The 21,684-nt window shown below is 41.6% G+C and overlaps 1 protein-coding gene across 1 annotated transcript; it reads left to right on the forward strand.

Annotated features, from left to right (window-relative positions):
* The first annotated feature begins 1,037 nt into the window (after positions 1 to 1,037).
* Positions 1,038 to 18,703, forward strand: LOC110533554 (single-minded homolog 2). The gene is made up of 12 exons (XM_021617884.2): positions 1,038 to 1,410; positions 2,261 to 2,517; positions 5,205 to 5,287; positions 7,864 to 7,953; positions 10,565 to 10,673; positions 11,830 to 11,915; positions 13,437 to 13,636; positions 13,785 to 13,891; positions 14,234 to 14,381; positions 14,701 to 14,866; positions 15,252 to 15,687; positions 16,178 to 18,703. Exons 2-12 carry the CDS (start codon positions 2,343 to 2,345, stop codon positions 16,957 to 16,959), a joined length of 2,382 nt encoding a protein of 793 aa, XP_021473559.2. The 5' UTR covers positions 1,038 to 1,410; positions 2,261 to 2,342; the 3' UTR covers positions 16,960 to 18,703.
* The last annotated feature ends 2,981 nt before the right edge of the window (positions 18,704 to 21,684 follow it).

The following is a 21,684-nucleotide window of genomic DNA, read 5'->3' on the forward strand; positions in this document are numbered from 1 at the left end:
TAGTAAAGTAAAGTACAGATACCCTAAAAAAACGACTTAAGTAGTACTTAAAATTATTTTTATTTAAGTACTTTACACCACTGGGGGTGGAACATAGTTATACATTATTTGTACACTGCAAAGATTCCCAAACAGATAGGCTATAGTATTTGATAAAAATATAATAATTTCAAACTTTGATTACATTGGGATGCGATCATATAGACCTATTTATGCGTGGAAATACTTGGGAACAGATTTCCTATAGCAAAATCCCTTTGAGCTCATTTCCTGGTGATTTTACAGTATTTTATGTTTGGAACGAAAATAATTACAAAAATAAAATAACAAAATTTTTTTTTGCTCAGAAAACTTGGGGGGCCAAATAAAACCATCCGCGGGCCTCTGGCCGGGGAACCCTACTCTATAGATAATGTGTGTTTCTTGCTTCTGGCCTGGCTTGACTTTGCATGCTGTCTCGCCATGCAATATAGGAGGTATAACGAGTATATCATATGACAAAGTGTGTTTTGAATAGCCTACTGAATATGCAAAATTATGGGAATACAAATTATGGAAAGCAAACATAATGAGGGGATTCTATAAACGCATATTCAAATTACCACATTGAATCGTTCAGCCAGTGCTCTATGGCCCAGACCTACGAAATCTTTATGCTAATCTTTTGAGATTGTTATTGAAAATATACATTTTGTAGGATATGAACAGTAAGTAATTCAATTTCTGTAGGCCGAAGAGGTTATAAAGCCTAAAATGTTTAATCGTTCTAAAAACTTTCCTACAAGGCTTGCAGGACTGACTTCATAGGCTACATCACATTGAATTGGACAATAGCCTACAAAATGTGACCAGATGAATTTGGAAGAGACACGCATGAAGTCTATTGTCATGTCAGCCCTGTGCTGCATTTGGTATTGTTTTTAGACAATTTCTTGCACTGTTGCTTTGACAGAGGCAGCGGAGACTCCGTGACGTAACTGTTTGGAACCGTGCCCCCTCTCCCAAGTACCGCCCTCGTCCGCCTTTGGTTCTGCGAAAGGAATTAACGTATGCTGCTTGGAATATCGGTCTGCCTTTTGGGATTATTGAACCTGAACAACGAGACTTCTCGAAGAGGAAAATATTGCGTTATTGTTCCTACCACTGTCTGAGGCAACTTATCATGCTCTCCATTGGTAACATAGTTCCTATGCATCCTTATCCTGGCGTTGAAATTAAGAAATTGAGAACTCAGTTGATGTCTTCCTGAGTCGATGAAAAAAGGTGGGCATTTGATGGGAAGGACACATAGGCCTTATTCACTAATCATCCTAACTGCAGTGCCAGTGCGTCATCGAAGACACATTTCTGGTGGTTATGGAAGCGAGCACACGCAGGAATTAAGTGTGAAAAATAACAGTCCAGACGCAGGTAACTTCAAATTGATATTTTGTAAAAACGTCTCTACATCATGGACGTCTTGAAATGTGTCTGGGGCATGTGTGCATCTAGGTTTTAATTACTTGGCAAATGGAAAAGTTGGATAGGCCTACGTTTCCATAACGCACGAAGAATTTCGCGTCCAATTATTTTCAAACGTTAACAGTATACCTACATGGGCTTAATCCACATGCTTTCGTTAGTCAACGATTGAAATAAACTTTTGATTCACGCACATTAATAATATGTATAGAGCCCTACACATTCACAACAATAAGGTACAGCGAATCTAACCGAATCTTCTGTTGATGGTGTGACTAAACATCGGACATTTTCTGATACTTCAAGGGAGTCATTCCTGTCGAAACGGGGCGTTCATCCGTGGGATGTTTGTCAGAGTCGACGTATTCCGTTGTTTAATCGCTCAATAGAGCATCATGTTTCTCATGCCACCACTTGGAGACTGAAGGGAGCCTACCAAAGACGTGTACTCACTGACTCTTTTGAATGAAAAGTAATCTAAGAAAAAGCCGTTCAGATGATCACAGGGCACTGGTAACTTTAGCGTTGTTTACCACATTAATTGTGTTACGCACACGCGTCGCAAAACAACGTTTGTCCACATTTTTTGTACAACTATTGTTTCCTCATGTAGGCCTAATGGTTTTTAGAATGAATTTAACGAATTACATGTAACCATTTTCAGTGAACATGCACGTATCTGGAATCTACAAGGAGAGGAACTATTTTTCACATGTAGATCGGCCAAGAAATGAGAATGAATATGCTGCAATATCGTTATGCTTCTATCTAATTGTTAAGTGCATTTTCTGATTCAAAGATAAAAAGGCTAAATCTACGTGTTGAGGGCGAAGAGGAAGGTGTTCTGTTATGCAACAGGCATTACTTTACATCAGTCAGAGATGAAGGAAAAGTCCAAGAATGCAGCGAAGACGAGACGAGAAAAAGAAAATGGAGAATTTTATGAACTGGCGAAATTACTGCCTTTACCTTCGGCCATCACATCACAACTGGATAAGGCTTCAATCATTCGGCTGACAACCAGTTACCTGAAGATGAGAGCCGTGTTTCCAGATGGTGAGTTATGCTACCACTAACAGTGGAATGATTAATCATAATTATGTCTTCAAGAGAAGAGGAACATGTCAGTTCTCGAAACATAATATTGGTATTTGTATTATGGTTTTAACAAATACCCATAAAACAGGTCAGGAAATATAACTAAATAAATGTTCATTTTGAGCGCAGCAGGACAATCATATGTCCAAAATATAATCACATTTTCGAAGTCATGTAGATTTCCAATGTCACTTCCCAAAGTTAATGTTCCCATTGAAAATTTGAGTTTTATTTCGAAAATTATTCTCCAGTAGAATACGTGCTATACAAATAATAAATATCAACATACAGGTGCGTAGTGACGGTGACCATGTGTGCGTAAAAGTGGGATTAGAATTTTCACCAACTTTCCCCTTTCCCACCTGGTCATGCAATTCAAAAGATACTTATTTTTCATGTTTGTTTGCATGATTTATGTTTTCACTCCTAAACACGAGGCTCTAGATTATGATTTATGATAAATCATCCAATTATGGTCAATAAAACAACTAACACTTCGACAGGCTAAACCCCAGGAAAACAGCCCTCTTCCTCTCATAGAATTGGTCTGTCATCACTCATAAAGTCACAGAAACCTTAAAGACACGGACTAAGGGCCTCCCGTTAGTTCTGGATTTGAATAGTTCAGTTTATGACCATTTCACTAATAAAAAGTGTGATATCTTGTGGAATCAAATAAAGAAATACACTGTATAACAATATTACAAAACACTATAGGCTACACAACAAAACAGAATATGAATTATAAATTGGGACTAATAAATTATATAGATGAAGTAGGCAAATATCTGCTGGCTATCTGCTGGCTATTTCAAAAGTACAGACCATAGGCCTGTGTTTTAAATTGTATGAACTTAAAAGCGAAATATTAGTTTAGCACTTTGGTTATAGCATATATCATTAGATAGGGTTTTTTCTCCTTAATTACATTCTTTCAAACGAAATATAACTTTTTAATTAGTTGTAGACAGTATCCTTGCCTAAGTAGACCTAGGCTAAAATACAGTCTGCCATACATTTTTTGTTTTTATGTTCTCTTTTGACATCAGATGTAGCCTATTGAATATTGTCTGAGTCTCAATTTAATTCCCGACATCCTTGGACTGAGAGAGATGTGACCGCCGTCCAACGAGTCTATTTCAATGGCCACTCTCCCTCACATTTGTCAAATGGATGTGTAATCTTATTTAGCAAATAACTATTCTGGGAAATCAGATACTTAGGCAGATTTCAATATTTATGATGCGCAAATGTTCGTTAAATATAATAGGCCTATCACCTCATTCCAATTATGCATGTTTATCTCGTGTATTCCATGCACAAAATGTGCAAATTGCAAAATAATGTATTTTAGTTTGAGGTAGTTCTTTAAAAAAATTTCATACATAATAGGAAAACACATTTCTGACATTTCCGCGCCGGTGAAACGTCTCTGTCGCTTCCACTTATCGTTATTTGGGACTATAGATCCAGGAAAAGGCCTGTCCTGCACATCACCTAATTCTTTAGCTGGCGCCTAATCAAGACATAGGGAATTATAGGAAATGGGTATTGATGGTGAAAGTATGAAAATATAACAGTAAAAAACGTGAGCTGTTAACTCTGAATGTTTGACCAAAACATTATTGAAAAATATTTTGTTGTCAGTTAGACTACTTGGCTATTGCAATATTTTTTTTCGTATTTTCTCAGTTTTCTCAGTCAAAGCACTCAAATCAAATCAAAGTATACGTTTACATTGAGAAAATGTAGGGTGATCATAGGTTTTTCTGAGAAAACCCAGACTAGGAAACAAGTGTAATTGGCTATTAATTTCACAGCATTTGACAAATTCCAACCTGCTACAAATGTATATGATGGACTAACCTGGCATGCTAATATTCAACTTTATCACAAATCATAGTTAAATTCAAATTAAAGTTGTATAATTTCAGATGACAGTTCTGAAATGTTACTAACACTTTATTCTAAAACATGGATCTGTAAAAACATTTCAGGGGTGATTTTGTCAAGTCACAATTTGCTGGCCTCATCTGCAAACAGACATGTTGAGTATAAACACACAGATGCTATTTGCATGTCCCAGTATCTGATCAAAGCATATAATAGCCAAATTAAATCACAGCGAGTGAGAGTGACTGTAGGGAAAATGTATCTTGTTCTTAGTTACTGGTAACACAACAAAATGTGGAGTAAGTCAAGGGGGTATGAATATTTTCTGAAGACACTGTATACATTACAAGGCTCAATACTTCTCAAACTATTATGAGCAGCATCTCAAGGGATATCTGTCATGGTTGATGTACCCTTTAACGCTGGCTGGTGTCCATCTTTTCTTATGGCGTAGAAGGCATTGGGTCAATAGCTTAGTATGTGTGTCTCTGCATTATATGTGGCAGTGCCAAAGATGCCTGAATGGCCTTTTGCAGGCTGTGATCAAAGTTATAGTCCAAGTCAGACACAGCCTATAGGCAGAGCTATGTGAGTCATAGACATAAACCCTTACCCTTGACATTGCAGTATCCGATCAGACCAGGAAGAAAAACTATGTAAGGCTATATCTTGTGTCCCCTTCATAGTGTCCTCTTCTCCTGGAAGCAGCTCTAGGTAATGTATTCTAAGCCTGTTGTGTGTTTCCTCCACAGGGCTGGGGGAGGCCTGGGGCCAGCCGACCAGAATCAGCCCCCTGGACAACATGGCTAAGGAACTGGGCTCCCATCTACTGCAGGTGGGATATATTCAACATATACAGTGCCTTGCGAAAGTATTCGGCCCCCTTGAACTTTGCGACCTTTTGCCACATTTCAGGCTTCAAACATAAATATATAAAACTGTATTTTTTTGTGAAGAATCAACAACAAGTGGGACACAATCATGAAGTGGAAAGACATTTATTGGATATTTCAAACTTTTTTAACAAATCAAAAACTGAAAAATTGGGCGTGCTAAATTATTCAGCCCCTTTACTTTCAGTGCAGCAAACTCTCTCCAGAAGTTCAGTGAGGATCTCTGAATGATCCAATGTTGACCTAAATGACTAATGATGATAAATACAATCCACCTGTGTGTAATCAAGTCTTCGTATAAATGCACCTGCACTGTGATAGTCTCAGAGGTCAGTTAAAAGCGCAGAGAGCATCATGAAGAACAAAGAACACACCAGGCAGGTCCGAGATACTGTTGTGATCTACAGCTGAGGTGGGAGACTCTGTCCATAGGACAACAATCAGTCGTATATTGCACAAATCTGGCCTTTATGGAAGAGTGGCAAGAAGAAAGCCATTTCTTAAAGATATCCATAAACAGTGTTGTTTAAAGTTTGCCACAAGCCACCTGGGAGACACACCAAACATGTGGAAGAAGGTGCTCTGGTCAGATGAAACCAAAATTGAACTTTTTGGCAACAATGCAAAACGTTATGTTTGGCGTAAAAGCAACACAGCTGAACACACCATCCCCACTGTCAAACATGGTGGTGGCAGCATCATGGTTTGGGCCTGCTTTTCTTCAGCAGGGACAGGGAAGATGGTTAAAATTGATGGGAAGATGGATGGAGCCAAATACAGGACCATCCTGGAAGAAAACCTGATGGAGTCTGCAAAAGACCTGAGACTGGGACGGAGATTTGTCTTCCAACAAGACAATGATCCAAAACATAAAGCAAAATCTACAATGGAATGGTTCAATAATTAACATATCCAGGTGTTAGAATGGCCAAGTCAAAGTCCAGACCTGAATCCAATCGAGAATCTGTGGAAAGAACTGAAAACTGCTGTTCACAAATGCTCTCCATCCAACCTCACTGAGCTTGAGCTGTTTTGCAAGGAGGAATGGGAAAAAATTTCAGTCTCTCGATGTGCAAAACTGATAGAGACATACCCCAAGCGACTTACAGCTGTAATCGCAGCAAAAGGTGGCGCTACAAAAATTAACTTAAGGGGGCTGAATAATTTTACACGCCCAATTTTTCAGTTTTTGATTTGTTAAAAAAGTTTGAAATATCCAATAAATGTCGTTCCACTTCATGATTGTGTCCCACTTGTTGTTGATTCTTCACAAAAAAATACAGTTTTATATCTTTGTTTGAAGCCTGAAATGTGGCAAAAGGTCGCAAAGTTCAAGGGGGCCGAATACTTTCGCAAGGCACTGTATATAGAATACAATATACACAACACAATTACATGTATGTAACACAATAAATGCAGCATAATATACACCGAGTGTACAAAACATTAACAACACCTGCTCTTTCTATGACATAGACTGACCAGATGAATCCAGGGGAAAGCTATGATCCCTAATTGATGTCACTTGTTAAATCCACTTCAATCAGTGTAGATGAAGAGGAGGAGACATGTTAAAGAAGGATTTTTAAGCCTTGAGACAATTGAGACATGGATTGTGTATGCACCATTCATAGGGTGAATGGGCAAGACAAAATATTTATGTGCCTTTGAACAGGGTATGGTAGTAGGGTATGGTTTGTGTCAAGAACTGCAATGCTGCTGGGTTTTTCACAGTCAACAGTTTCCCGTGTGTATCAAGAATGGTCCACCACCCAAAGGACATCCAGCCAACTTGACACAACTGTGGGAAGCATTGGAGTCGCTTTCGACACCTTGTGGAGTCCATGCCACAAATAATTGAGGCTGTTCTGAGGGCAAAGGGGGGGCAACTCAATATTAGGGAGGTGTTCCTAATGTTTGGTATACTCAGTATATATGCAACATACTGTAAATACAACACAATGTTATCAATAAGATTATATGCAAGACAATAATTGCACTAGACAATATACAACACACATAAGTAAACTGAAATAGAAAACAAATCTATAACAGTAAATACTATACAAATTCAAGGTAAATGTATAGTGCATAAATATACATTGTAAATATAGAACCCTGGAGCAGAGTGGTGCTTAGATGTGTATAACACTATTATATGCATTTAGGAAAATTGTCAAGTTCTTAAGAGGAAATGTAGTTGATTATTTTGATAAAATGCACTGTTTAAATGTTTTTCCTATGGAATTCATGTGTAGGCTTTGCCAAGAATTTGTAATAGATTTCATGTCATGATTAGAGCCAGATGTGATAGAAATTAGGATGAGTGTGTTTTTTTAAAGACATTGCAAAAGAGTAGACATACAATACATTATTAATCAGACTATTAATCAGGCTGATTTATAACTATCACAATGCAATGTATAAAATCTACAATTCTAAGTGACCTTCTATGCATTTTTTTTAATGCAAAATGGAACCGTCTATTTTCGGGTCTAACACATGTTTCATTCCCCAGACTCTGGACGGCTTTGTATTCGTTGTCGCTTCGGATGGCAAAATCATGTACATCTCTGAGACAGCGTCAGTCCACCTTGGCCTATCCCAGGTAAAACATAGCTTTGCCTCCATCTTGGACCTGGGCAACCATTGCGTATGCCACAAGCTGTGTCTGCCTCCCTCAACACAACCAAGGTCACCTAAGGGACATCTGCCTCCTGATATGCCTGTTTAAACATTGATTTGAAAGTCAGTAAAACAGGCTGCAGAATGCCAAACAAAGGTTGCCTAAGTTCACCTAACATAGATAAGTCAGAGGGCATGGACTGGCCACAGAATATGATCGGTGCGTCTATTCTAGGTGCTGTTGACTTCCTTTGTGTGTGGGCGCTGTTCATTTAACAATATGGGATGAGCGAAAACGTCCAGCTATTCATGCTGTGAGTGTAGCATTGGTATATGAAACCCAAAAAACAGTTGCTCAGCTCATGCTAATATTTAAGGTTAGCTTAGCTAGCTATTGCTTCTGACTTCTGCCTCTCTGGGGGGTATTTGCAGTTGGAACTTAAGCTAGCCATGTTGAAGACGTTATTTTAGAATGGTCCCTGCAGCCTTTCTAAATGTAGCAACGTCCTCATCGACATTGCTGGACATCCAATATGATTTTATGTTTTGCGTGTGTTAATGTGTGGTACATTGTGTGTTCGTGTGTGTCTGTATACATGTATGTGTGTGTGTGTGTGTCAAATATTTTTGCTGTTTACCCTGCCTTAACTGAGGCCCATGCAGTTTGACTGAGGAGTAGTGTGTCATTGCTGGTTTGGCTTATATATTTCAGTAGGACAGCCTATGGCTCTGCTCTGTGGTGCCATCAATGATCAGAATGAAGTGTGATCATCACTCAGGAGTGGGCTTTGCTGCTTGACAAGCCAACTTCTTCAGAGTTGCTGTTCCCCCAGAGAGAGATGCTGTCTATCTAACACGTGGTGACTGAAAATATGAAGTGAAATGGAATCTGCGGCAGCCTCCCTCAAAACAAAGGTTTATAGTTGAAGTCCTGTCTCTGATGCGTATACTCTGGGTCTCTACTTCGAACATATGGTCGTTCTATATGGTTCACTTTCCAAAACATACAAAGTGAGCGATAGAAATTCTTTTTGGGGGTGCCCTAGACATGGTGAGACAGACCAAAGGTACTATTCTATGTAGCAGTTTTTTTTAATGGGTGTGTCCACACTGATTTTTGCTTAGCTACTAATAGGGGCGTTCTGATTCTGAAAGTGGCCAGAACCTACAGTAGGTAACCGCTGTCATTCTAACACTGCACTCATGTGAAGTGATTGTGTACTGAGCTGTGGATAGCAAACAGAAATGCTGATGTCTTAAATATACCTCACCTGAGCAAGCATAGACAGACACACTGAAGGCTGTGCTCAGGAAGAATTTGAGAGAACAGGGGGGCTGAGCAACAGCAATAACTCAATCCTATAAAAACAACACCACCACCCACTCTAAATGTTCCACTCTTGCACGCAGCCCTGATGCAAATGCTGCTTGTGCACACCTGTGTACACTGTGAAGCTTATTCAAATGGACCATCCGCTTTTATTGATATCTTGTGTGTGTGTGTGTGTGTGTGTGTGTGTGTGTGTGTGTGTGTGTGTCAGGTGGAGGTATAGTGGGCTAAGGTCCGTGTTGTTTTAAAATGAATTGCGAAAGAGACAACAGCGAATTCAGTGAAAGTCACTCATTATTTGAGTGTTGAGAAGGTCTCTGCTTTTACTTTGAGGTTAACCCATCCTCCAGTGTGAAATCTAAAGGTCTGTTTATTATCAGTAACCCACATATATTAACTTACATTGGTGCTTGAACATATTTCACTTGTTGCTCTCGCATGCTATTGCTTGTCACCGTTTCTACGACACCAAAAAGCATGCTCAGTCCAAATGCTCTCTCACTACAAAGCATGGATTAGTCCAGCCTAACTCCACACTGTGAAGAAACCAATTTGTTGTTGAAGTGGTGAGCAGTGACCCGCTCACTGAGTGACTCCACCCCAAAATTTGGGAGGTAAAATAGATCAAAGTGGAGTCTGGACAGTGTTCTGTGTTCTCATGCAAATGATTGCCTCTTTCATAAATTAACCCTTGTGTTTCCTGACATCATCCCCCTTTGAGGCAGAGCTGAAAGGGATGCAGAGATCGATTTCAGGGGCGGCAAGAGATTTGCCCCCCTCCTCACTTCTAACACACACACACACACACACACACACGCACACGCTCACGCTCCCGCACACGCTCACGCAGGCCCACACACACACACACACACGCTCACGCACACGCTCACGCAGGCACACACACACACACACACACACGCACACGCACACGTTCACGCTCACACAGGCACACACACACTCACTCACATACGCTCACGCACGCACACACACACACACACACGCACAGTCAGGCAGTGTCCCCCTACAATAGGCATTTCTCTGTGATGATGTAATCCCTTGTAATGACAGAGTATCATCCTGCTAAAAGATCAAAAGACCTCAAAACACTATTCAGAAAGACTGTCTTCTTCACATAAGGCTAGAGATTACATGTCATTGAAGAAATTATATGTTGGTCTCTAATCTATATTGTCACTTGCCATTTTCTCTAGTCTCAGCCTGATGAAACTTGATGTGAAGTGACTGATTGATTTGTTTCTGTCAGGTGGAGCTGACGGGGAACAGTATTTTTGAGTATATCCACCCGTCAGATCATGATGAGATGACGGCTGTACTCAGCGCCCATCAGCCCCTCCACCATCACTTCCTGCAAGGTGCCTAACATACTTGATTTATTCAATCTCTGTCTTTATGTTCTTTCTCTCCCTCCCTTTTTTCTCTGTCAAATTTGTTCTCTCTCACGCTTCCTCTCCCTTGCCTTTTCTCACTCTTTCACTTATTTCTCTTTCTCTCCCAACTGACAGTCAGTTGATCACAATTTTCCTGCATGCTCAACTCTCTGTATGTTTGTAAGCAACAGGAATGCTACTTCATCGAGGTCTACCTCTTCTGTAAGAAGGAAGTCAGTCAGTGTGACATCATCATACAAATAGCTCAAATACTTCATCTATGCAGGTGCTATAAGAACACATAATACTTTAACGTATAGCACCATGATACATAATACAAGGCAGGCAACACCCAGGCAGCCTCAAGGATGGGCAGGTTTTCATTAACATCCTGTAGGAGCAGCATCTTAAGCCTTATGTAATAACAGCACTCAACATGCAGTGGAGTACTGTTTTCTGGGGGAGTTTCATAACACCCCTACACATACACACACATGCATACACAGACACACACACATACAAACCCTTACAAAAAATACATGTCAAATGTACAGTGAAAATAGCATTTTCACAAGTCAAATATGTTTTTTCACATGTTGAGGTTATTACATTTAGAGTTCACATGTTAACACCACTTTTTCACATGTGAGAAGAAAACATGTTTTCACCTCACGTGAATTGCAGTTGCAGATGTGAAATTTGCGGTTTCACATGTTAAAATCAATCATGTGAAAATCACATTTTCAGTTTCACATGTAAGAAAACTCCACATGGAGGTGGTGAAATAAAACCATTTGTAATGTCATCCTGTAAAAAGATAACTTAGCCTACCTGAGAATAATAATTCAAGTGTGTTAAAAAATATATTTCTTATTTCTGAGCCATCCATCCAACTTAAATTACAGCTCAATGTGAGCAAATTAGGAATTTGCGATTAATCGTGATTAATCACAGTAATAAACTCTATCACATTTTTAAAATTATTTGACAACCTTTATTGACATTCAAATGTGAAAATGCACATGTGTGTTAACCACATCTGCTGCTTTATTTAACCAGGGTGAGTGTGTGACTGTGAAGTGTTTTTAGCGTGTCTATGTGCTAATGGTCATTCTCCTCGCTGTCTGTGTGTGTGTAACAGAGTACGAAATGGAGCGCTCTTTTTTCCTGAGGATGAAGTGTGTGTTGGCCAAGCGTAATGCAGGACTGACCTGTGGAGGATATAAGGTAAATTTTTACATTTTGGTCATTTAGCAGACACCCTTATCCAGAGCAACTTACAGGAGCAATTAGGGTTAAGTGCCCTGCTCAAGGGCACATCGATAGCTGTTTTACCTTGTCGGCTCTGTGATTAAAACCAGAAACCTTTTAGTTACTGGCCTAACGCTCTTAACCGCTAGACTACCTGCCTTACTACAAGGGCCACAACTTTGGTTTTAGAAGTGGGAGAGACATAATTATTATTATTATTTATTTTTATCCAGTCGGATCTACACTCCAAACAGCCTACCCGACCGCTCGGAGGCATCCACATGGTCCTAAAGCACACCGTTGCCTGGTTTTGTATCACATTCCAATGATAAAACTGGGGTGGACAAAAATGCAATTTCAAAATGTGTGGGGGACATATCCCCCCGTCAAAAGCTCTGACGAAGGCCTTGAGGCCGACACGTAAAACTTACTAAATAAAAAGCAGTACTACTATCAAGAGCAGTAATATTATCAAGAGGAGTGATACTATCAAGAGCAGTGTGCAGGTTTCTTATTTTTTCTCCCCCTGTCCCCAGTGAAAGTTGCACCTTGCGTACTATAATGTAATGCAATATTTGAAATGACATTTCTTTGTTACTGTATGCCATGAGAATCTGTGTCTCTGGAAGTAGTAAACCTTTCCTGAATAACAATATAAGATAGAAAGTAGCTCATTCAAATTAAACACCTACACTTGCATACAAGTGAAATGCATTTTGAAGAGATTATTATATCAAAACAAATATTTATTCTATTTATAGATTGGTTTGTTTTGTTCTATTGAGTCTATAATGTTATTATAGTGTTATCACAGTGTTAACGGGTTATTTGAAACTGCATATTATTTGTCTGAGTCTCAGCAGCTGCAGCATTTCCACTCAAATCTCCGACGACAACCACCTCACTCCTAAAACACTCCACAGTCGTTCCTCCACCATCCTCATCTTTAGATGCAACAGCTGTATTCTTGACTCCCTCCTTCTTCCCTCTCCCCATATAATATAAATCACCTAGCAGATTGCAATGGAGACCTGCTGTAAATTTACATTGGCAATAAACAAGCCATTATGTTAAGTAGTAGAATAAATCATCCGTGTGAACTGGGCAAGTGCTATTGAATGGCCGGGGCGAGGCCGACATGGGCATAGGTAAACAGGAAGTGATGAAGATAAATAGTCCCTTTAGCTTCTAGACACGTAGCTGTTTCAGGGAGGGGAGGGGTGGATGGGGGGAGGCATTTAGTTGCTTGTAGCCTGAAGGTTGAACCTGCTCTTGCTTTTGCAGAGTGAGTGAGATAAGAATTCTGCATTACCAACAATGTTGTATCTCAATTTATCTATCTCTCAGATCAACCTAAATTTGCACACAAAACCACATTCAGGACACATGTTAAGGCAAGGTGTAAAGACTCTGTCTAGCTATATCTATGTACATGCATGTATCTGTATCTATCTCTATATCACTGTGTAAAGCCCCTCTCATCTCTCTGCTTCCCAGGTGATCCATTGCAGTGGCTATTTGAAGATCCGTCAGTACGTGATGGACATGGCATTGTATGACACGTGTTATCAGATCGTGGGCCTGGTAGCGGTGGGCCACTCCCTGCCTCCCAGTGGTATCACAGAGATTAAGCTCCATAGTAACATGTTCATGTTCAGGGCCAGCCTGGACCTCAAGCTCATCTTCCTGGACTCCAGGTATGGAAGGAAAGGAGGGAGGGATGAAACAAACAAATGTACAATGAGACAAAAAAAGATCATACAAAATAAAAGACAAACACAACAAAGAATTTGAACATCATGATTGCGAATGTTTTACTTTTAACCCGTGACCTTTGGGTTCAAGGGTGGCTGAGTTGACAGGATACGAACCCCAGGACCTGATTGAGAAGACGCTGTACCACCACGTGCACGGCTGTGACGTATTCCATCTACGCTTCGCTCACCACCTCTGTGAGTCAGTCCCCCTCTGTGGCCACATTGAGACTCTTATTACAAAACAACCCACACTCTCTTTGAGAGGGTTAGGATTTCTATAAGTGGCAGCTATGGAGTTTCTCGCAGAATATGCATGCAGTTTCAAGAGGAGAATAAAAATGATACAGTATTAATGAGTCACGCCTGTCAAAGGAACTCAGCCTTTTGCTGGCCCTCTCTCCCAAGCATTCTGTTTGTATTCCATCTCTATGTACACTTCTCTTTCTGTCTTTCAATCTTTTATTCAGGCACTGTCCAGTCTGTGATTTGATCTATCTCTCACCCCAATATTTCTCTCTCTCCCACTCTCTCCTGCAGTGTTGGTGAAAGGGCAGGTCACCACTAAGTACTACCGTATGTTGTCCAAGCATGGGGGCTGGGTGTGGGTGCAGAGCTACGCCACCATCGTCCACAACAGCCGCTCATCCAGACCCCACTGCATCGTCAGCGTCAACTACGTTCTCACGTGAGTCAACACTTTCCCCTTTGACCTTTGACCTGAGTGGGTCTGTGACAGGTGAATCACTCCCTAAAACACTTCTGTTTAATAGACGTGGACATTTTGTGGCAAAAAGTCTGGGTTTGAAACACAGGCTAATTTGTAAGGTGATGCCCCCGGTTTGTCTGTGTATGTTACATAGTACGAAATGTAGCGCTCTTCTTTCCTGAGGATAAAGTATGTGTTGGCCAAGCGTAGTGCAGGGCTGACGTGTAGAGGATATAACATGTGTGTGTGTGATGCTAATCCAAGCTGTTCTGTGCTGTATGTATATGTCCCTCCACAGGGACGTAGAGTATAAAGACATGCAGCTGTCTCAGGAGCAGAGTCGAGCGGCCAAACCCAGCTTAGCCTTTAAGAGTGGCCTGGCCTCCTCTCAGGACCTCTGCAAACAACTCAAAACCAAAGCAGTCAAGATCAAGAGCAAACTCAAAACAGCCCCCTACCCTCAGGTACTACAGACTATTGCTCCTCACACTGGGTTACTGATACAGTTCATATGCAGTGTAGTACACACACAGTAACCTACATACTGTACCTGTACTTTCATATGTACTAAGATATCAGAATGAATAGCTTTATCCAGCTTGGGAAAAAAGGAGACACTGCAAACTCCTCAACGCAATGACCTTTTGCATTGTATTCACAATCAGTAACTTTCCTTTTGAAAATTCATGAAACATCCTCTTCATAGTTATCCCAAAAATATAACAAGTAGGACTTGATTTTTTGTCTTAGCTTGACAAATGAACTGTACACAACACTGTCTTCATTGCCTTTCTATGTTAGAAAATAACAACACCACCTTAATCTGTTGTCTACTGCCTCCACCTCCAGCCCAACAGCACCTACCACCCAGACAAGCCGGACTGCTCCCCCCTGGGAGGAAGTTGGAAGGAGAGCACCCCCTACCCCCTGAACCCCAGTCACGGGCAGATCTCAGGCCCCTCTGGGGGCCCAGAGGCTGGAGAGGTCCTGTGTAGTAGCAACACCTCCTATGGCCTCTCCTTCCCCTACCCCTATGGACACCTACCCCACACGGACTCCCAGAGGAGGTTGCGACACACCCAGGGTTCTTCCTCCGCCTCACCCTCCCTGTCTTCCCCTGGCCTGGCAGCCCAGCAGCTGCTCAGCTCCCTGCAAGGTCGAGGGGGCGAGGGGCGGTGGAGCTGTGCCAACGCCAAAATCCACCATGGTACTAACTCTGCTCACATCCTGAGACCATTTGCTGCATCGTGTTCCATTACCACAGCCACCACAGCAGCATATTCAGGTATGGCTCTGGCTCAAAAGCACGGGGCTTCTAAATCAGAACTGAGGAACGCAGAGCTTTTTCTGCATGCTTTTGAATGCACTGCTAACTGATACGATCAGGTTTCCAGTAGCAATGCTATATATTTAAAAAAAAATGCTAGCCCAGAAATTCTGGATGTTGCTAAATAACCATCTAACAAATTTAGAAGCAGCTTGGAGGAAACAACACCTTAGGGAAGTTGAAAATAAGTTAAAACTTAGAAAAGGTGAACTGTCACTTTAAAGTGCTCTATCTTTTACGCCTTCTCCCTTTTTGTTCTCAGGTCAGAAATGTTCATGAAAAACATGAAAAATAATTTCTGACTGTAGCATTGGAGAAACACAGTGTGTCCTGCACTGCTCCTCTGATGTGCCTGTTAAACCCTAATCATTCTCAAGATAGCGTTTTAGCTCAGTTTCACTGAAGCATTTTAGTCTGAATCTCACCGAGTTTAATTTCTCCACGACAGGCCCCGCAGCGAGCAGGAGGTACCCCCCCTGCGAGCCCCTTCATGATGGCTTCTCCAGCTGCTCAACCCCGCGCCCTAACAGCAGGTTCAAGGAAGAGCCCTATGAGCATCACACGCTTGGCCAGAACAAGACCACAGAGGACCGCCTGCACTCCCAGTCACAGGCTACTAAAGAGGACAGCAAGCTGCCGTTCAGTCGAGACTACCTCCACAAGGCCTCCGAGGGGAGTGGTTGTGTAGGAGGGGAGAAGCTGTTGTCCCGTCCCCTGCTGAGTAACTCTGTGCTGGGGAAGGTGAGCAGCGAGCAGTCCCGGTCCTTCCATGGCCTGGGCCAACCCTTCCCCATGCAGGTGGTCCTGGAGCAGCGCAGGAGGCTGTGTATGATGGAATCCCCCTACAGCCACAGTGCCACCGGCCCCCTGGAGCACACAGACAGCAATGGGGAGCGGGGGAGCCCCAAGATGCTGGATCCTGAGGCGGGGGAGGAGGAAAGGAGGATGTGGATGGGGGTTGGAGTTGGGATGGGAGTCGGGGTAGGCCTTCCGACCCAGGCTCCGTACGTGTCTTTGAACCTTCACCACGTCTTGGCCAAACACAGCTCCTTCCAGGCCCCGCCCTATGCTGCCCTCGGCCACTTGACAGACAGCTACGGTTACCGTGGCGATGAAATGGGTTCTTACGAATACAAGAGCCAAAGCCCTGCCTCCAGCTCCTCCCCTGAGATCCACAGGGAGATTCCTCATTACATTGGCACGTCCGTCATCATCACCAACGAGAGGTGACACAGCTCGGGAGGGACAGACACCAGACAAGGAGGGACAGACACCCTGAGACTTCAGCCTTTTTGGTCAGAAACACAGACAATGAACAGAAGCTGTATCAGTGACTATGTAACTGTGTCAGCCAGAAGTCGAGTCACTTTCTGGGGACCCTGTCTGGCTCTCCATTTCTGTTTTTCAGATGTTTTCTACGCAAATAAGCCAACGTCAGACTCCTCTAAGGAGCCAGTCATTTCAGGTTTCTTGATTATATTATATTTTTGCATACTGTTTATCCAATAGCATAAATGCATTGTCACATTCTAGTTCAAAGCCATTTATTTTGACAAAATCTCAAGGACCTTTGAGCCATGACACAGTACATAATTTGAGGTACAAATTGCCTGTGAAGAATACACCCCTCTAATGTTGTAACTCAGAAGCACCAATCATAACTGACCTGGACAAGAAGATACTATAAAATGGTCTAAAAAAGCAGCATTTAGATTGAATGTAGCATGATTTCAACCCAATTTGCAAGCTAGTTTAAGTGTCAACGGTTTCCAATGCACTTCTTTTTTTGTGACAGCGACATTAAAAAGGGCATAAGATATGCCAGCACAAAATAATAAATGCTGTCACTCCCTACCTTGTATATTGAATGGGAAAATGACAGACGCAAAAGTATTGAACGTGGACACTTTCTTGCAAACATGAATGAGGGTAAATATTGTTCACCCTCTTTTGAAGTTAACATTAAATAATTTGGTCAATTATGTCAATGGCAGAGATCGGAAACACAATGTGTGTATTTATTATTGTGCAACACATAGCAGCTTGCTTATTTATGAAGAAAACCAGAATCTAACATATATAATGAGAAAAATGTCAACTGCATTGGGGAAAATGAAATGAAATAAAACACGGTAGTTTGCTTTAATTCTGAATGAACAATTCAAATGAAATGTCCTGCCAGACAGTCGTTGTCCATGGCTATTTTCAGCTCTTCTTTATTCTTCAGAATGCATAGTGGATGTCATCTGGTTATTGAAGAGGTCTGGACATTGCTGTGATATCAAGCACATGTAAATGTCAGAATTACAAACACTTTTATATAATAGGTACATATAACCTTACTTTCTTCTGTGATGTAATCTTGAAATACACCTTTATGTCCTCCTGCCTGTATCCCATCAACCTGGTCAAATGGGCCCTCCAAATGTCTGTGCATGTGGGAGTGTGTTCTCCCAATGACTACAAGAAACTGTCTATCCACTGTGGTCTTCTGTATCTATACACACCTCCAAATTTCCCTTAGGACCACTGCACCCTCAAATGTTTTACAGCGTTGAGCAAATTTCAGGTCTACTGAGCACAAAACTTGAACGTTCAGAAAATTCTGTGCAACTTCCAGCGCACATTTACTGTGAACACTTTGATTTCCAGTTTTAACAGTGGCCAAGTAGGCTACTGTGGCTATTTGATCATAACGTAGGGCTACTAGAGTTGCCTACCATCAAAAACAATGGAGAAAAGCCATCTCATAACACTTTAACATCATTGAGCCTACAGTAGCAGCCAATGTGTGGTGTTCACTGAATGCTATAAAAACAAAGAGTCGCACACTCTATTTATAAACTCCCCGTCATTTATTGGGTAAATCACCAATGTTTCGGTATCACTGTGCCTTCTTCAGGGTGATCAATTTATGCCTACATTCCATGAGACTTTTGCTTTAAAAAACATGCAGGGCTTGACATTAACCTGTTTATCCATTTGTCCTTCAGACAAGGAGGTGACTGTTGTGTTGTTTGATGCAAGAAACCACTTCACAAAATAAAAAGCATTATTATTCCCATACCATTATTACATAGAGTCAGACCAAATGATGCTACCCTCTGTCTATTGGCTACAGTACTTAGCTTATCTTGTCTAAAAATACAACACTGCCCCATTAAGACAAAAAAACAACTATTTACCTGACTCCCTTTTCAGAAATGTACATGTTTCGTGCTCTTGTAGGAAGCAATCACTCCCCTATTGCTGACTAAAATGATCTATAACGGGGCTAATAACTCACTAACTAGCAAAGGATATGAACAACATGTGCACACGTGGCTACAAACAACACTCGCTTTGATCTCAAAACAAGCCCATTACTACTCAGGACTGCTCATGCTGTAAACACAGTCCAGTTCAAAGTAAATGGCACAGATCCATATACGGCAATGGTCTATTTGCATGTAGGCCTACTGCAGCTTTGATTGTTTATGCCACACCGGTCTGTGTGGAGTACGGGCTGAGTTGTGCGTGTCAATGCAATAGAATCCTATGCCGATGCTTTATACCTACAACAAAATATCTTGCATAGTTCGTTTTGTTTCAGTATGGTGCATTGAAAGTGGCTAACATTTGCGTTGATTCGATCACAATTGCCACAGTAAAGGGAAATGTTGATAGTGTTATCAGGGAAAGAACAGTGGTCACCAACCTTTAAGTCAAGATCACTTTCTGAGTCAAAATGCAAGCCGAGATCTACCACTCAGATTTTTACATTATTTAAACTTAAGCTGATGCAACGTTAACCAATTTAAAACAGTACTGTAGCAAGGAGGTTTGTGCGGTAAGTCATAGGTCCAATACATCGTCACCGGATATTGACTTTGCTTGAATTGCCCTGCCGATGCATTGTTGTTAGGGACATTTTTTAAAGTTATATTTCCCAACTTAAGGTAGGCTATATGATCACACCGGTAATAGATCCGTTGACTGTATTACTTTTACTGGTATGATGGTGTCTGCATCTGATGGTCAGTCTCAGCAGAGGGAGAGAGCAGCAGACTGAGGGTCCGCCTCTCAACATCTCTCCGCTCTCCCTTTCCTCCACTGACACTGACCAAATAAATAATAAATAATGAAAACAACAACGCAAGCCTATAGATACACTTTGCTAGTCATTCATTACTGCTGCAGTGCTTGTTGTAGCACTGAGTGGAAATAGGAAAAACACACATTTTATGGCTTATAAAAGTGTTGAACACAAAGTGTTGACAATGCTGAGTAAGAATTTAAACATAAAAACAGCAGCTCTTTGCTGTATTTTTTGACAGTCTCTCCATAGTCATTTTAAACATTTTGAAATCTCACAGTATCCACTTTGCTGTATTTTTTGACAGTCTCTCCATAGTCATTTTAAACATTTTGAAATCTCACAGTATCCACTTTGCTGTATTTTTTGACAGTCTCTCCATAGTCATTTTAAACATTTTGAAATCTCACAGTATCCACTTTGCTGTATTTAAATGATGCCTGCTACATTCCTGCAGACACGATAAACTGAGCCACCCGATTGGCAAGCGGTAGGCCTACAGTACACTTGATTTGCTCTCTGGGCCCGCCAGTAGGGCAGAGTTTGTACCTTCAGACACATGAAATTATTCAAAATGGCAACAGTTCACCTACCCGGCGTGCAGGGCAGCTGAATCAGGTGCACCTACCGCCAACAGCCGAGAGGAATAAGAAAAATTGTAACACAAGGTTTTATCGTTTGGTTTTTACAGAAATGTTTGGCGATCAACTAGGAATGCCTTGGAGATAGACCAGTTGATTGCAATGGACCGGTTGGTGACCACTGCGCCATAAAGTTGAGTGAAGTTCCATCTTGTTCTTCTCTGTGAGATGATATTTATTTTGCATGGCAGTCCCAGGGGAGCTGCGCGGTGCTCTCAGGGCTACTGCATGCAGCTCAGAGGGAACTTTGCTTAGGACACAGTCAGGGAGCTATTTGGACAAGCCACAGTCAGTCACACAGCCAGAGATCCACATCTACTTGTAGTGGACACTGAGGGTACAAAACATTAGGACCACCTATTGAGTTGCACCACATTTTGCCCTCAGAACAGCCTCAATTCATTGTGTTACGTTCCCCAGCAAGAAAACCCAAATATTGTCGCTCAAACAGAACGGGGAACTAACAGAGTCACTGACCAACAACCAAGATGAAACAGGAGTGGTCCTGAAAGACACTCATGGGGGTGTCCACTAAAAGTTGACTTACAAAAACACCTGGAACCTAAAAGACACCCACTCAGTTCGCCCAAGAAGAGGCAAACAAAAGAAAAATCCACACCAAACTTAAAGACAGGAAGCAAACCAAAAAGGTGGAGCAAAACTAAATCATGGAAATCAGATAAAGGATTGTTTTTCTAGAAATCCAAATAGGGAAAGCCAACTAAAGGTGTTAACCCTTCGCATCTATCAACACACCTGGAGCACTGGGCCAGCCACTCTTAAATAGCACCTGGGCCAGCACCTTCCCATTAACGAGATGGCAACCAGCACAGGTGCAAAACATACTAACTAACGAGGTGATATCAGTCGGTGCGCCCTACGTGCTAACAAGCTATACATACTAAAGTCCAACCTCAAAACATAAATGGAAAAAAATAAGCCTGTAACAGTTGGGGCATGGACTCTACAAGGTGTCAAGCGTTCCACAGGGATGCTCATGTTGACTCAAGTTTGCTGGATGTCCTTTGGATGGTGGACCATTCCTGATACACACGGGAGGGAAAAACGTGTACGTGAAAAACCTAGCAGCATTGCAGTTCATGACACACTCAAACCGGTATGCCTGGTACCTACTACCATACCCTGTTCAAAGGCACTTCAATCTTTTGTCTTGCCCATTCACCTTCTGAATTGCACACATACACAATCCATGTCTCAGTTGTCTCAAGGCTTAAAAAT

Source organism: Oncorhynchus mykiss, chromosome 10, assembly GCF_013265735.2.
Source record: "Oncorhynchus mykiss isolate Arlee chromosome 10, USDA_OmykA_1.1, whole genome shotgun sequence".
Classification (NCBI taxonomy): Eukaryota; Metazoa; Chordata; class Actinopteri; order Salmoniformes; family Salmonidae; genus Oncorhynchus; species Oncorhynchus mykiss.